At 35.9% G+C, this 16,432-nt stretch overlaps 1 protein-coding gene across 1 annotated transcript in view; it reads right to left on the bottom strand.

Annotated features, from left to right (window-relative positions):
• The window catches only part of ZNF827 (zinc finger protein 827), a 127,899-nt gene that overhangs the window by 70,506 nt on the left and 40,961 nt on the right, over positions 1 to 16,432 (bottom strand). The window contains exons 3-5 of the mRNA XM_081332652.1: positions 10,702 to 10,874; positions 9,347 to 9,827; positions 1,582 to 1,815 (exon numbers count right to left, since the gene is read on the bottom strand). Of these exons, the coding sequence (XP_081188778.1) occupies positions 1,582 to 1,815; positions 9,347 to 9,827; positions 10,702 to 10,874 (888 nt within the window). The remainder of the gene's footprint in view (positions 1 to 1,581; positions 1,816 to 9,346; positions 9,828 to 10,701; positions 10,875 to 16,432) is intronic.

Genomic DNA, 16,432 nt, shown 5'->3' with positions numbered 1-16,432 from the left:
TTCCGCCTATTTCAAAGCTATTTTTTAAAAAACAAATACACTTGCATCCAGTGGTGTATTTAACAGAGCACACACCCCATTTCTTCTGGAGCAATTCTTAGAATTCCAGTGAGAGATCTATGTCGTTTCAGGATAATATGTTCAATTCTACAGTTCCCTCCTAAAAAGCCCTTCAACTGAGCATATGCAATCCTTATTATGTGGTTTTTGTCATACCATTACCAAATTCTGAAAATATGGGTTTTCCTGCAGATCTCCTTAAACTATTGTGTGTATAGTATGGATACATAAAAATCTTCACACAAAGAAGTCATTAATGTATATGATAGTCGGTGCAGTACTATATGAACCTATATTAATCTAGAATGTAAGCTTTTCTATGCCAGGTTGTGAATGTTTTGAAATTGTCATGAAATAAGAATAAAGTCTGTCATGCTGATGAAATATAATAATCTTAGTATACAACTAGGCATCCAGAATGATAGTCCCTGGAAAAAGTGCCAATTGAGATTCCCCCCTCCCCCCGCTATTTTCTTTGAACTGTACTAATAATGTTAGAAAACCACCAAAGTAAAATATAGAACAGAACATTTGAGTATATGCCACAACCCTCCCCAATCAACTATTTTTCCAGATACATGATGCAGGTCATGACACAAATTATGTACGATCATGTAATTTTTTTATTTAAAACCTTTTATAAAAAATCAAGCGTAGAGAGACTGTGGCAGCCAGGGAATTGTTAGGAGTACACGGGTGTCTGTAGGAAGAACCTTAACTAATTCTGTTGTACTTGCAAAAATTTTGTAGACAAAATTTCATACAAATTAAGAGATTTTCAGCCAGTAAAATAATGGCTTGGAAAATTTAAATTATGTGAGCATTACTGTAGCGGTTAGGCTTAAGAGCCAATGAAACTGCCGGGTTAAAAGGGTTTAAAAAGAGGAGGGATTTCTGGATAACAGGGATAAGGGTGATGTTTCTCCTTTTACAAAGGCTTTAAATTTATGACTACATAGTTAATTTACACATGCTTTTCAAAAATAAGTCAAACTTCTACAACATACGAAGGCATAAGCTACCACAGGCAAGATTAAATAATACTTTACTATAAAATGCAATCAGCTACTTTGTGGCTCAAGATGCTCTTGGACACAGTCGAAGTATTAACACTGATGTCACTTTCCCCCAATCTTTTTCCCTTTTACAACAAGACAGATAACAGAAAAGACTGAATTCTTCAACCTTCTATGACAAAACATGATGATTATAATCCCAGTATATCCAGATGTCACTTGGTGAGGGAGGGCTGTTTTATAACATTTTAAAATTGTACCAATATTAGTAATGCACAAATGCACTCATTAAGAAACGAATAGGTTCCGCAACTATTTAATAATATTTATAATTTTGTGCATTCCAGTAATGAGATGGGGCGTTGTCTTACCTGAACGCCTTTTCTCAGCATGACGATGGAGAACTTGGTGCCCATAAAAATAAATAATAATGGAATGGTAGGCAATTTCAAATAAACAAAATAAAAATGCAAGAAGCTAGATTAATGTTCAAGTAACTAATTACCTGATAATTTCATGAGAAGTTCAGATGCTGCTTTGACTGACATATCCTGTTGCAGTACATTTGCTGGCACTTCTTGTGATTTGAGATTCTCCTTAGGAATACTTGGGGCAGATACTTCAGGTTCATGACTAAATCCGTAACTGGTTTGAGACAACGTGGAGCTTGCACTGTCCTCATCTTTCGGTTCTTCTTTCACTTTAAATGTGGGCGTCAAGGGTTCTTTTTGATTTGCAGCTATTAGAAAAAGGGGGAATAGTGAAAGGAAATGCATGAATATAAAATCAGTTCACAAGAGAAAGCTAAACATGGGCAACAACTGGGGAAATCGCACCAAGAAATCTAATTGAGTAACTTAGGAGAGGTCCCTAATTTTGATATATTTCTCCAATATTTTTCTTTTCTTTTTTTAAAAATATCTTCATTAAAAAAATTAAAATACATATTTTTCCTACCATACCTTTCTTTGTCTAACTCGCATAAACTTTGGTTCTTGTGGCAAATATGTTAAAAGATAATTTGCTAGGCTTGAGGGCAACGAAGAAAAAAAAAGTGTGGTTTCAAATAACCACCTCAGATTTAAAATCATAGAGACTTTCGAGCTTTAAACTGACCCTTTATAAAATGCAATGGAAAGTGATCAATTCTGCATAGTGAATTTGTTGTTTAAGCTTATAATATTATATAATTTTATATATAATTGTGTTGTAGGTTTATAGAGATTGTAATGTATTGTCTTATTTTTTCTTATTCCCAGAATTCAACTGGGTAGGTCATAAATGGTGATCATGTGACCCCAAAATGCTAAAACCATCATAAACACATGCTGGTTGCCAAATACCTGAACTTTGATTGTGGATGGGAATGCTGTGCTGGTCACAAGTATGAAGATTTGTCATAAGTCACTTTTTCAGTTCTGTGGAAACTTTGAACAGTTGCTAAACAAATGGTTATAAGTCAAAGATTCCCTGTATAGTCCTTCCTTTCCAAGGGATGACCTGAATCTAAAGTGTCAGAATCCATTTATATCACATTCATAAATGTATGTTTAAAACATTATCTCCCCCCCCCAGGATTCTGCCATCTCCCAAGGAAGGAGGAGCGGATGTGGATTCAGCCTACACTAAAAATGCCCAGGAAACTCACTCCTAAGCAAGCCCGCTGGTCCCAACACTTTCACCGATTCAATTTCACTCTCAAACACTTGCTGGGGGAAAAGAACTTCCTGGCAGACGCATTATCTCGCATGCCCCAATATAACAGCACACGGGTAACCGACTTTAAACCACTTGTTCCAGAACAACTGGCAGCACCAGTCACCACCAGGGCACAAGTAAAAATGAAGCCGAAAGTGGATAGCCAAACCGGAATAGAATTCCGAAAGTCCTTGGAAGGGGACGAATGGTTCCAGAAAAATAAGCATGTGTGCACAATTAAAGATGGACTACCCTGGGTGGGTGAGAAGTTATACATACCTGCCACCCAGAGGAGCAATTTCATGCAACTGTGCCATGATACAAAATCAGCAGGACATTTCGGGTTTGTAAAAACATTACACTTAACTAAAAGGCAATTTTGGTGGCCATCTATGAAAAAAGACATAGAAAGCTATGTGAGCAGTTGTCAAATTTGCACGATGGCTAAGAGGTTACAAGGGAAATCGCCAGGACTGTTACAACCGGTGGCAAATCCCTCAGCCACATGGAAAGAAATAGCCATGGACTTTATCGTAGAACTACCAGAAAGCAACAAAAACACCATTGTCTGGACTGCCACTGATCTGTTCTCTAAGCAAGTCCATTTCATACCTTGCCAAAAAATTCCAACTGCAAAAGCATTCGCAAAACTTTTTGTACAGCATATTTACAGATTGCATGGGGCACCACAATGCATCATATCTGACAGAGGGGTGCAGTTTACCACGGCATTTTGGAAGGAATTTTTATCCCTGTTAGAAACTACCCAAGGATTGACATCTAGTCATCATCCTCAATCGAACGGGCAATGTGAAAGATCTAATGCAGTACTTGAGCAATATTTAAGATGTTATGTAAATTTTCAGCAGTCAAACTAGAAGGACCTACTGCCTTTCACAGAAGTGGCATATAATAATGCAGTCCACTCCAGCACAGGTTACACTCCTTTTCAAGTAGCTACAGGCCAAAGCTTCAATCCCATACCTGAACTAACCCCAAAAGAACCGGTAATTCCAGAACTAAAGGAATGGATTGCTCAATTACAATACACCTGGCCTATTGTCAGAAGAGCATTAACAGATGCTAGACTAGCATACAAGACACAGGCAGACAGGAAAAGAGCCGATCCCATACCGTTCAAGGTGGGAGAGATGGTATATCTGTCCACAAAATACCTTAAATCACTCCAACCCTGTAAAAAACTAGGACCAAAATATATTGGACCTTTTCCAATTAAAAGAATCATAAACCCAGTAACAGTTGAATTAGGACTACCTAAAAATCTTAGACAAATACACCCAATCTTTCACTGCAGCCTAATAAAGAGAGAACAACAATCTCCCCTACGAACAAAAATCCCACCACCACCACCACCTCCCATCATGGTGGAAGGGGAACAACACTTTGAGGTGGAAGAAATTTTGGATTCCAGAAAACATCATGGAACGACCCAATGTTTAGTGGCTTGGAAACACCTCCCCTCCTCAGAAAATGAATGGGTCAATAAACGCCATGTTAAAGCACCAAAGCTGTTTAAGAGATTTCATACAGAATATCCGAACAAACCGGGTTAACATTTATATATGTTTTTTTTCTTTTCTTTCCCTACAGATGGACATATCTTTCTTTTAAGGAGAGCAGACTGTCAGAATCCATTTATATCACATTCATAAATGTATGTTTAAAACATTATCTTCCCCCCCCCATATTCTGCTATCTCCCAAGGAAGGAGGAGCGGATGTGGATTCAACCTGCCTTAGGTTATTTCAAAGACCAAGGGAAACCTTTTGAACTGGGGGAACAAAGGGGAGGGTTAGGGAAGAAGGCATCTGGCCTGTGTCTCCATTTGAATCTGTAAAGGAAGAAGGCAATAACTATAAAGATCCAAAGTTCCCTTTTTTCCACGAAAGGGATGACACGAAGTAAATGATGGGGGGCTGACCAAATGGGGTTGAGGGAAGGGGGGGTTGAACCGGGAACTCTTTATAAAGTTTCAATCTGTAAAACAATACCAGGTCCTGTCTTGTATTTCCACAACCAAACATGTCCTAGTAAAAATTCCTTTTGGACTAGAACTGACTCCAAGAGTTTTTGTTTTCCTAAGATGTGGATTGGGGTGGGTCCTGACATTAAGGCAATTCTCTAAGAGGTTAGAAAAAGCTGTTCTAGAACCTGACAATGGTTCACCCAATTTACAATTTTGAGAGCTTCTTATATATAACTCCAATCTAGCTAGCTAACTCTACCCTGAATAGGGGCTATAGGGTCGTAAAAAGGGTTTGTGTGCTGTGTGTATCTATTTGTGTATATACATATATGTATTCTTATTAGTTTTTTGTGCAAGTGCTTGGAAATTTTATGACTTTTTATGACTAAAGATCCCCAATACTAGCCACAATAAATCCATATAAATAAAATAAAATAAAATAGATCTCCCTACAGGTTATTCCTACAGAGATAGCACACTGAAATAATTTGCCAATTTTTCTTGTCATCCATTCCTGACATGCTTACAAAAATAATAAAAAGCCTTTCTACTCTTTTGTCCAGCAGAACAAAACCAACATTTTGTGCTGATTGATAGCAATAAATATACCTTAGATGCTATAGCTGAAAGGCATTTATGACCATCTCATTCAACACATCTCTATTTCATAAATTAAAAGAGAGGTGTCCATCTCACAAGAATCTTCAATATCAGCCTAATCAAGTTAGTCATATTACCATACCTATAGCATAGAGATAACAGATTGATGATTTTCAGCTTCCAATACTTAAATATAGATTTAATGGACATTTATAGAAGAAAAAAACAGCATTTCAATATCTGGTGTTTTATAAAGTTATGAACCTCTTAGGATGCCTATGTGTGAAATTGCCTTCAGAGTCCCAATTACTCACAAAATTGACAGAGCACATATATCCTTTGGGACAAGAACTATCAATGACCCATCTATGGATTCCTCAAGCAATGCCTTCAGGGCAGCATAACCAGACTGTCCCAATCTGACTTGGCCCTGGCATTTTTTTTCTTTTTCATTTCTTTAATTGCCCTTGCTATTTTGCTTATTTGCAGAGCAGCCTGCAGTACATCAATCTGAGCCAAAGGAAGTACTTTTCTCCAAAAAGCTGACATAGAACTATCCTCAGAGTCTTTCTCATATTCATGTTTTTGTTTGTTCATATTATAATAAATGGAAATGTTTCTTTTAAAATGTTGCTAGCAAATCTCTCAAGTCTACTAAATAAAACATTGTTTTATGGGAAGGATCTGTTAAGTATTGCCATGTTGGTTCAATGCATAATTCCATATGTTATTTTAGACACATATCGTTCTGATCAATGGATTTAATTTCTTCCTTTAACCTAACATCTTTCCCTTGTGTGGCATTGACACATCTACCAAGTTTAGATTTTCATCTAAAAGATATATCTCACTCCTTCAGTGACTTTATAACATGTTGCTAGGTAACAGTGCACACAAGTCAAGTTTGAGGACCTTTTTGTTAAAGACACTAAAAAAATGCTTCGGTCCTCTTTGCATGAGAGATCTCATCTGGGTCCTTCGTATTTCTGTTTGCTAAACACTACAGAATTGCTTATCAATTTCTGAATTAAAAAACAGGCAACAAAAGAGAAGATATATTCAGTTTTCAGTTCCTCTTATTTCTCTCTCCATGCAAAATTTGTTTTTATATCTATTTCAAGCTGTATTATTCATTTAATACATATAAAGCACAACCTAATATATCATTTAATTTATGACATGAACTTAAAACAATATAATTTAAAACACTGGGTTAGTATAACGAAGAAGTTACAAATTGATTATTGGTATAAGCGTGGCTTTAAAAAAGATCAACATCTTAAGAGATCATTTCCCTTTCTTCCAAAGCAGTGTGCTTTAACAGAGGAAAATATCAACATGTTTCTAACTCTCTCTAATCTATCTCTAAGTAGATTTCACTATGGAAATTACTCTTTGCAGGCATTTTATAAGACTGTACCTTGAAAAAGCTAGAATAAAACATTTTATTAATTCCATCATTTTCATGTTTCTCAGAACTGCATTCATTCAGTTTCTTTTATTCGCGGTTTTTCTTTCCACCCTTCTATCTTATGTTTATTCCACCCTGGAGTAAAAGGATTAAGAGCACATTGAAAGACTCAACCAAATTCCTATGTGATCTCCACTACCTTGTGTACTTGGCAGTTACTGGGAAAAGGGCCTTCCCAGAATGCCGAGGAATGCTTTCACTACAAAGGTTAGCAAAGCACCTACCCAGATGTCATTTTTCAAATGTCAGGCAAATAATTTTGTAAGTTTTTACATCTTGTAAATCAATTTAATCTGTTTCATTTTGCTAGTTGTTTCTATTACCGTACGTATTTTCTGTTTTCATTGCATTTTCGAAGTGCTTTAAACCACCCAAAGCATTTTAAATGATCAGAGTATAAATACAGAACAGAACAACCTTAACATTGGCCTCTTCAGCAAGCAAAGTGGGAGAAAGCTGCTCACAGTGAAGGAGCTGAAGAATGCAGTTACCCATGTTTAGCAGTAGAAGAGCTTAGATACTGTGGATCAAACATTTCCTTAAGTCTATCCCCGAATCTCCATTTATGTTATTACTGCTGAAAGCATTGCAATTTGTCTTTCCTTGGCCATAAGAAGAGCCACGAAAATGCTTCTTATAACCATCACTTTACTCTGCAATTGGAGGAGAAAGGGGAAGATATCCCATACTGTAGCTCCTTGAGAAACTTTTCTCATCCTCAGGACATAAAACTGCATTTTAAAGTGAATTACCGGTAATAGTTATAAAATATCAGTGAGAAATTACCAAAAAAAGGGTTGTATATATTCTGATCCTCCAATTCATTTAGCATTCCCATTTACTGAGATACAGCATACATAGATGATCAATTAATGTTCATTGAAAAGGGCACTCTCAGTCTTCAAAAGTATGAAGAGCTACAGAACACACTTCACAAATATCTTTTCTCTATAGCAGCCTCTGAAAATTTTTCGGCCTTAAATCACAGTAAAGTAGCTGCCAGATTTTTCCCCCCTTTCTTTAGTAAATGTTGAGTGAGGAAATAGTAAGAAAATTCCTGACCATGGAGGCATAGAGAATATTATAGCCTTTTTTAAAGTAACATAAATGTTATGTAAAAGTTTTGAATGTGTCAAGAAACAATGTAAGCACCTTACTAAGTAAGAGTGTTGTAATGACAGATGTTCAGTATGCCATCGGTGATACCCTGACACACCTGTCAGCAATCTCTCTGGCTGTAGCTTCAGGATTCACCTAAGATTATTAGTGAAGTGCTGCTGTGTTGTTACAACAATTGAAAATAAAACTATTTGTTTTAAAAAATGCTCAGACTCAAAAGCTAGAATCTATCCACTGATTTATTTCCAAAGCAGTATTACAGAGCAACCTGAGTGTAAGTAGCCAGCATGACTAGACGTTGCCTGAACCCAGTTGAAATTGTACTACTGTATATCATAACCTCAGTAATTTCTGCAACTAGATTCATTGGGAAATTAGGAAATTGGACCAACTCTATACTCCCACTGTAATATGTCCTTTTACATGTAAAAAAATGGGAGTAGATAAAAGTCAAAGCTTACTCAACCAGTTTCAGAAGTGAATTAGTTCAACTTTCAATGTAGAGGAGGCAGTGCAACAACAACGTTGCAGAATTTCCTTTGGAGCTGCAGGGTAAAGTAGTTTCCTATTGGTAGGAACTTTTGTTTTATCCTGTTTCTGGGTTGTCCCCCTTTTCAAAAGCCAAGGTATCATGGTGCCTTGGCTACTTTCTATCCTTGCTACAAGATTTCTTAAAAAAAAACAACCCAAGAAAAAAGTTGGAAACAGAGAGAAACAGCTGAGATTCATTCTCAAACTCCTTACTTGTTTTTCTTGGAGTAATACTGAGATTTAAATTTAGCTATTCTGTGAATTTTGTACTTCTTCAAATGTTATGATAAAATTCTTGGCAATATAAGCTTAGGTACTTTTAGATGCAAGCCACAGTGTAGAGAACTTTTTGGGCACAAAGTGTCCACCACAGTGCACAGCTACCAAAATAGCTATGTTAATTGATAGGATCAATTATAGACATCCATTCACCAAATAACGAACTATACTCCTAAGAAACTCTCTCCTAGTGCTGTGGGACACTGGTGGCATCCAAAGGCAATCTTGAAAATAATTATGTCTGCATAATGCATTATTTTGAGAGAAAATAGCATTTAAGACATGGGTGTCCAACATTTTGGCCTACTTGGGTCACACTGAATGAAGAATAACCTTTTCGGACTGCATATAAAATACATAATATAGTTTTATACTATAAAATCACATAATAATGTTAAACGTTTATGGGGCTGAATTACTAGTTGTCTAAACTGCATGAGCCCTCCAGACCATGGATTGGATACAGCTGATTTAAGATGCCTGGAAATATATTTTAATAACCTGAAGAGACTATTATTTTCATGGTATAAAAAAGCATAAGAAAATGGCCCAACCTAGAGAGAAAAAAGTTTGGTTTATCTTTACCTGAAAGTTTCATGAGAAAATCTGAAGCCATCTTGACCGATATATCTTGACTGAAAAGTGCTGATGCTGTATTGGTCACAAAGTCAATCGAGTCTTTTAGCTTTGTACTGTTGGCAATTCTGTCAACAACATTGAGGGCTAAAGAGGGGCTAGGGGCACTGCTGTCATCTTTGGGTTCTTCTTTGACTAGCAGAGGTGGAATGACAGTTCCCACCTGCCCAAGTGCATCAGGAGATCTAGAGGCAGCAGTAGTCCCTACATGGTCTGTTCCTCCATCCACCTCCTGACTCATTCTGGAGTTGTCACTCAGTAGTGGGGAGACCTTGACATCCATTTCTGGAATCTCTTCCTTCACTTTGGCTTCTGTCCTCAGAAAGTGTTGGTGGCAACGCATGTGGAGTTTCAGACTGAAATGGCGAGAGGAAGTAAATGGACACAGCTGGCACTGAAATGTCTCTCCCCGGTCCTGGTGTTGGTGAACCTAATTCAGTAATAACAACAGTGATAACAGCACATAACTCAGATAAATACAAATCCCTTGTTAAGATCATAGAGATCTGCAAATGAATTGTATAGATAGAAGCTTATAAGCACTGCATGTAGGTAAAAAAGTGTCACTAGAAGATATGCATATTCAGTAAACTGATATTCTAATATACTCTATTACTGTACAATTCTCATAAGATTCAATTGACAAAGTCAGTGATAAGAGATTATGGGAGTTATCGTCTAGGTGCATATATAGAGCATTAGGCTAGTTACCACTTACTGATTTATCATCTCCCTTCCTGCCCTGATTTTTTTTTAACTTATGTTCTGTACATTTCATTTGAGGATCTCAACATTTTAACAGAGGTCAGCATATAGAGGTCAAAGTGGTTGTCCTTCTATACACGTTATTAAACACCAGATACAAAGCTTATTGTTTCCCAAGTTATGTCCAAAAACAAGTTATTTCCTAGGATGTGTATATCTACCTGTGTGAGTGTACACACATACACACGTTTAAAGACAAATTATTTGATGATGTCTCAAAGATAGTAGTAGTTAGATCAGTACTTTTATGATTATAACATCATAAAGTTGGAAAGGCAATTTAGATACCAAATCTACTTCCCAACTACATAAAAATTCACATTCAAACAGTCTTGAGAAACACCTATTACCCTCTGTTTGAACAAATGCAACAAAGTGAAGCCCAAAATCTCTCAATTCTTCTGCTAGACAAAATGAATTTATAACAATCATATTAATAATGAAAAATACACTGCCTTTCATTAAGAGTTTGCTTTAAAATCCTCAATAGCAATTTTAGGGACTAAATTTTTTTAAATGCCAGAATTTACCAGTCTTACCTTCATATGTGACTTCAAATTGTCTTTCCGTGCACAACGAAATGGACACAAAGGACACTGATGACTTTTTAAGCCTGTGTGGATCACCATGTGCCGTTTCCAGTAGCTCTTCCTTTTTATAACCAAGCCACAGATTGGACATTGGAAAGGTTTTCCACTTTCTTCTTCTGAGGCTTGGAAAAAAAAGAAAAAAGGAAGGAGGGAATTTATCATGAATTTATTTCCATTTTACAGTTTTTCAACTTTATGACAAACTCGAGTATTTTTTTCAAAATTTTCAGGTACCTTTGGATACAGAACTTTGAAGCCACAACTTTACACCTATTATAATCTTTTAAATCTTATTAAATGCAGTGGACTTTTAATCTCCATTTTTCTGACATGGAAATCGAATGGTCCAAACAAACAAACCCGATACTAAACAATACAGGACAGGGCCCAATCATACTTTGAACAACCAGCAGAGGATGCTACTGTTCTTTACCTAGTCTTATAATTCACAACTAATTTGTCAGCTCTAGATGTATGTAACATTACAAAAGTGCCTTTTTCACTTTAGTATTTGTAATTCACCAAGAAACAATAAAATAACATTATCAGGTATCCCCAAGTCTGAATTAAGACCAGAGTTAAGACAGTGCTATATTCCACTCCTAGTACTGAAATTCCAAAATCACTCTTGATGATTGGTTTTATCCTGAAAAATCTAAGAACTCAATTTCATTTCAGATAAAGAGACAGTATTTAGTTTTTGTTCAACTGTTTTATTAGTGCAGTAATGTTGAAAAAATTAACTTGAGCCAAAGGCAACACAACACAGCCCAAGAGTCTCTTTGTGTGTAGATAAATATAAATAATTTATTTTAGAGTAATTTAAGCAAGCTAAATTTAATCTCTCTAGCTAAAGGGGCTATATAAATTGCTGCTTCTTTCTCATGGACAAAGGTGCTAAAATAATCAAAGAGGATTTATATCAGAGAAAATTTTCATCCTCTTTCTCTTATTTATGTTGGTCTATTGAAAATCTAGAATAGAATCCTGCAAATTGGCCCTCAACTAGTAGAGTGGAGAATTCACTTCACCCACATTAAGAATTCATTTTACATTTTAATGTAATGAAGTCTCACCCAACACTAGTTTCTGCAACAATGCTCACAGTGTTAAGCTTAACCCTGAATGGTGTTCTTTATATTTCCTGGTTAACTTGAAAGTAAAGTTCTTTGAAGATATTTAAATAAGCTATACAGATTCTTACTTCAACTTTTATCAATCCTGTGTAATATTGTAGTATAGTATCTAGGGCCAGAAAAAGTTGCTGATTCATGCATCAATTAACCATTTCATTGGGCATATTCAAATTACATGAATCAAAAGAAAAAAACCTTTCCAAACTCATTTTAATAGACTGATTTGAATACAGGTAGTCCTCGATGTACGACCACAACTGAGCCCAAAATTTATGTTCTTAAGTGAAACATTTGTTAAGTGAGTTTTGCTCCATTTTATTGACCTTTCTTGCCACAGTTATTAACTGAATCATTGCAGTTGATAAGTTAGTAACCCAGTTGTTAAGTGAATCTGACTTCCCCATTGACTTTGCTTGTAAGAAGATCGCAAAAGGTAATCACATGACACTGGAACACAGCAACAATCATAAATATGAACCAGCTGCCAAGCATCTGAATTTTGATCAGATGGTCATGGGGATGCTGCAAAGGTCATAACTGTGAAAAATGGTCGTAAGTCATATTTTCCAGTGTTGTTGTATCTTTGAATGGCAACTAAATGTTGTAAGTCAAGGACTACCTGTATTATTATGATAATTTATTTATGATAATTTTATTTTTTACAAATAGAACTTATGTATTAAGATTTGCCTTTATATATGAGGCTATTATATACCCTTGTTGCAAACAATATCAAGACAAGGGATAGTTTGGAACTAGATGAAAAAGTGTAATAAGTTTATGAGATAATCATTAGGTTAAGTCTTGGCATCTAAAGAGATGTGAGGATTCTGCCCACTGCATTGACATAATTAACCATCTGACAATACACTGCACATTTCTAGTTCTGTTTTAAGTTTACAATGTTACTGTAGCAACAGAAAATATTTCTGTGACTGCTGAAAGGTTATCTGATTATTTTTTCAAAACTTTCAAAATCCGTGGCATACTCTCAGAATATTAAATCCAATGCCTAATGCATTCATTAGCTGTTGGTCTTACTTGAAAAACTGAAATGTTACTAGTTCTAATGTTCTGGAATTAAGTGATAAAAGCTGCATGTTCTCATAGTTTCCTGCATGGGCTAACCTATAAAGAATGCTTTTATGATCTAGCAATAGCAATAGCACTTAAACCTTTATACTGCACCTCCCCATAGTGCTTTACAGCACTTTCTGGCTGGTTTACAACATCAGCATATTGCCCCCAACAATCTGGGTCCTCATTTTACTTAAACTTTATTTAAATTTAAGTACTTTATTTTTTTAAATATTATCAGAGTATTAAACAGTAAAATCTGGCTTAGCATCCCAATATATTAACTATCATGGACATCTGCTACAAAATAATTTTGTCGCAAAAAGGATGTGATGACACAAATTCCATCCTTAGGTACTTGCAGCTAATGTACATTTCTTTGTTGCACTCCTTCAGGGACATCTATATGCATATTCACTCAATTTAAATATTGAAATATTATTTAATACATTCCATTTTTCCCCAGGAGGTCAAAGCACCATATATGGGGTTCCCTTCTCCTTTTATCTCAACAACAAACCTATAAGGTAGACTAAGCTAAAACTGAATGATTGTTCCAAAGAGAAGTTACCTCACATTGAAAGGAAACCTTAAACTGAACTCTAATTGCAGGGAACATCTAATAAAAGCATGGGTTTGTAGTTGGAGGTCACTCTCTATTTTCTGCTCATTAAAGATCATGGATATGTGTGCCTTTTTTCCAGCACTATGTTGCTTATGTATATTTGGAGGCTCAAAGGGATTCTCTGGGATTTACTACTAAGTAAATTAATTTAAAGAAGCAGGGTTAATACATTTAGGCATTTCATTTGATTTTAAATACCCACTTTGGAAAGTAAGTACAGATAATCTTTGATTTATGACCATATCTGAGTCCAGAATTTCTGTGGCTAAGCAGGACAGTTATTAAGTGAGTTTTGCCCCATTTTATGACTTTTTTTACCACAGTTGTTAAGTGAATCACTGCAGCTGTTGTTAGTAACTCGGTTGTTAAGTGAATCTGGCTTCCCCATTGACTTTGCTTATCAGGGGCCGGTGCTCATCTCCGTTTCAAAGCCAAAGAGCCAGCGCTTGTCCAAGGATGTCTCCGTGGTCATGTGGCCGGCATGACTAGATGCCAAAGGCGCACAGAACGCTGTTACCTTCCCACCGTAGTGGTCCCTATTTTTCTACTTGCATTTTTACGTGCTTTCGAACTGCTAGGTTGGCAGAAGCTGGGACGAGTAACAGGCGCTCACTCTGTTACGCGGCACTCGGGATTTCACCCGCCAAACTGCCAGCCTTCTGATCGACAAGCTCAGCGTCCTAACCCACTGAGCCACCGCATCCCTAATATTACATTACATAGTTTAATTCTTCCCATAGTTAACCATTTTCAATTGGCAAATCCAGAAATTACCAATAAATTTCTGTCCATTTCAGGAAAATCAAACAAATCAATTTTATAATCAGTATGTACTAGAATTAATATTAATAATTAGCAATATTATTAGTATTCTAGTATTACTAATTCTTAGTTTAGTATTGTTGTCACAGTTCTTATCTTCTTCCTGAGAAAGTACATAGGTCTGTTTCTTGCACATTCTTAACTTTTAATTTCTTGAGCTATTATTGTACACCTTGTCCACTTTCACATACATGTCTTCTTCCCATAGTCAAAAATAATAATAGGAAAGAAGCAAACTATGTAATATAATTTTAAAGGAAATGGAGTGATATTAAGTCTGTAATTATACAAAGAAGATAATCTCTAGTTTTCTTTCTTAATCTCATTTTTTGTATATTTTGTGGGGGGTTTTACTCATAAAAATCTCTGTTAAATTTTATATTTTAAAAAATAAAAAATATGGCAAATTGGAACTGATGATTTAAGAATTACTGTCTGTAAAAGAGGGGGGACAGCCCTCTGAAACATCCTCAACACCCTTGCACTTATGATGCAATGTGCTGAGTTGCACTGTCTGCTCATGTTTAACATTATCCTGAAATTGCTGTGATGTGCCTACCAAATAGCAATTCTATCTGGAAGTGGTACTGTCACAGTTCTACATAACAAATAAAAAGAGCTCCAGTGTAGATATTGCCTTATTGCAGCAAAACAGTTCCCTGAAACAGATGATTGTGCTACAGATGAGAGGTGACTTACAATGCACAACACCTCCACTATTTCTCCTTTTATGCCATTTTTGTGTGCAATGCAACTATGATATATATGGTCACTGGCCTGTAATTACCAAAACAGCCTTTCTGACTGTAAGCAGGATTGCTGATAATAGTGAAAGAATCTAATTCATCATATATTTCAGACTGGAGTACTCAGTTTTTGTCCTACATACCACATATAAGAAATGCTGCCAATGAGGAAATGATATATATCTTATTGGAAGTTGGACAGGACATATACTGTACCTATAGAGGCAAGAGACCCAAGAAATAACATCCAGAAACTTGTACAATAAAATACCTTATGTTCTGATTGTGAAAATAATAAATGGAATATGAATGAGTATTTTCATAGCTAATATACATCTTTGGTACTCAGTTCAGTTTCTAACAGTTTTTCCCAACAGATGCATAACAGTTTTCTCCAACAGATGCATTTCCTTTCAAGTCATACTTCTTTGCAAAGGAGTTGATTGTTGCACAGTATCATGTATTTCAATATTAGCATCTCACCTCCAGAAACAATAGTGTTTCATTCATCTTATCATTATTCAAATATTTTCAAGATGAACTGGGAAATAAAGGTGACCAAAGAAGCTTCAATCCAAGGGATAATTTCAAAGGATAATTTCAAAAGATCATCAAGCATATGCATTTCATATTAGACCTACTTTTATCCAGGGTATCATAAATGGTTTGTTAAGGACATGAAACATTGTAAATACACACAAACACAGAAGCATTTTCTTCAAGTTACTTTCAGCTGTCTCCACATGCATGTGTAGCACACTCCTTCCTATCATCCTGAAGCATCCACAAGAACCTGGAAAAAGACACAGCTGCCTTAACTATTCAAAAATAGTATTTCCTATGTGCTCCCTTGCATTTCAAAGTGGTTCTTTTAAAGCATTTATACAGTCTCTAATCTGGGGTCTTCCAGATGAACTAGAAGTCAACTTTCAAAATCCTTAGAAGTTCTAGACTTTAACATGTATAAATTTGCCAAATGTTGGCATTTTTGACCTCTGTTTCTGTGTTATGTTCATTGTCCAAGAGTCTCATTTACTTTGTTTGTAAAAGATGAAATAAGTATGAGATTGTGAATAATAAGCCTCTTAATACACTGCTAAAGCGAAGGGAAAAATGTTTTTAGAGGAGCAACAAATGCTCTCTTCAGCTATGCTTGCGACATGACTTCCTGTTGACTTGAGTGCTACTGCTTAAGCGAATGTGGAAATAATTGCAACAGGTGGAACAGTGCACAATTTGGAAGGGGACAAGAACACAATCTTGTTCTCTCTGAA

The sequence above is a fragment of the Vipera berus genome (genome assembly GCF_964194415.1).
Source record: "Vipera berus genome assembly, chromosome: 7".
Taxonomy (NCBI): Eukaryota; Metazoa; Chordata; class Lepidosauria; order Squamata; family Viperidae; genus Vipera; species Vipera berus.
The sequence above is the reverse complement of the archived record's forward strand: the minus strand, read 5'-3'. Positions and strand labels throughout refer to the sequence as shown.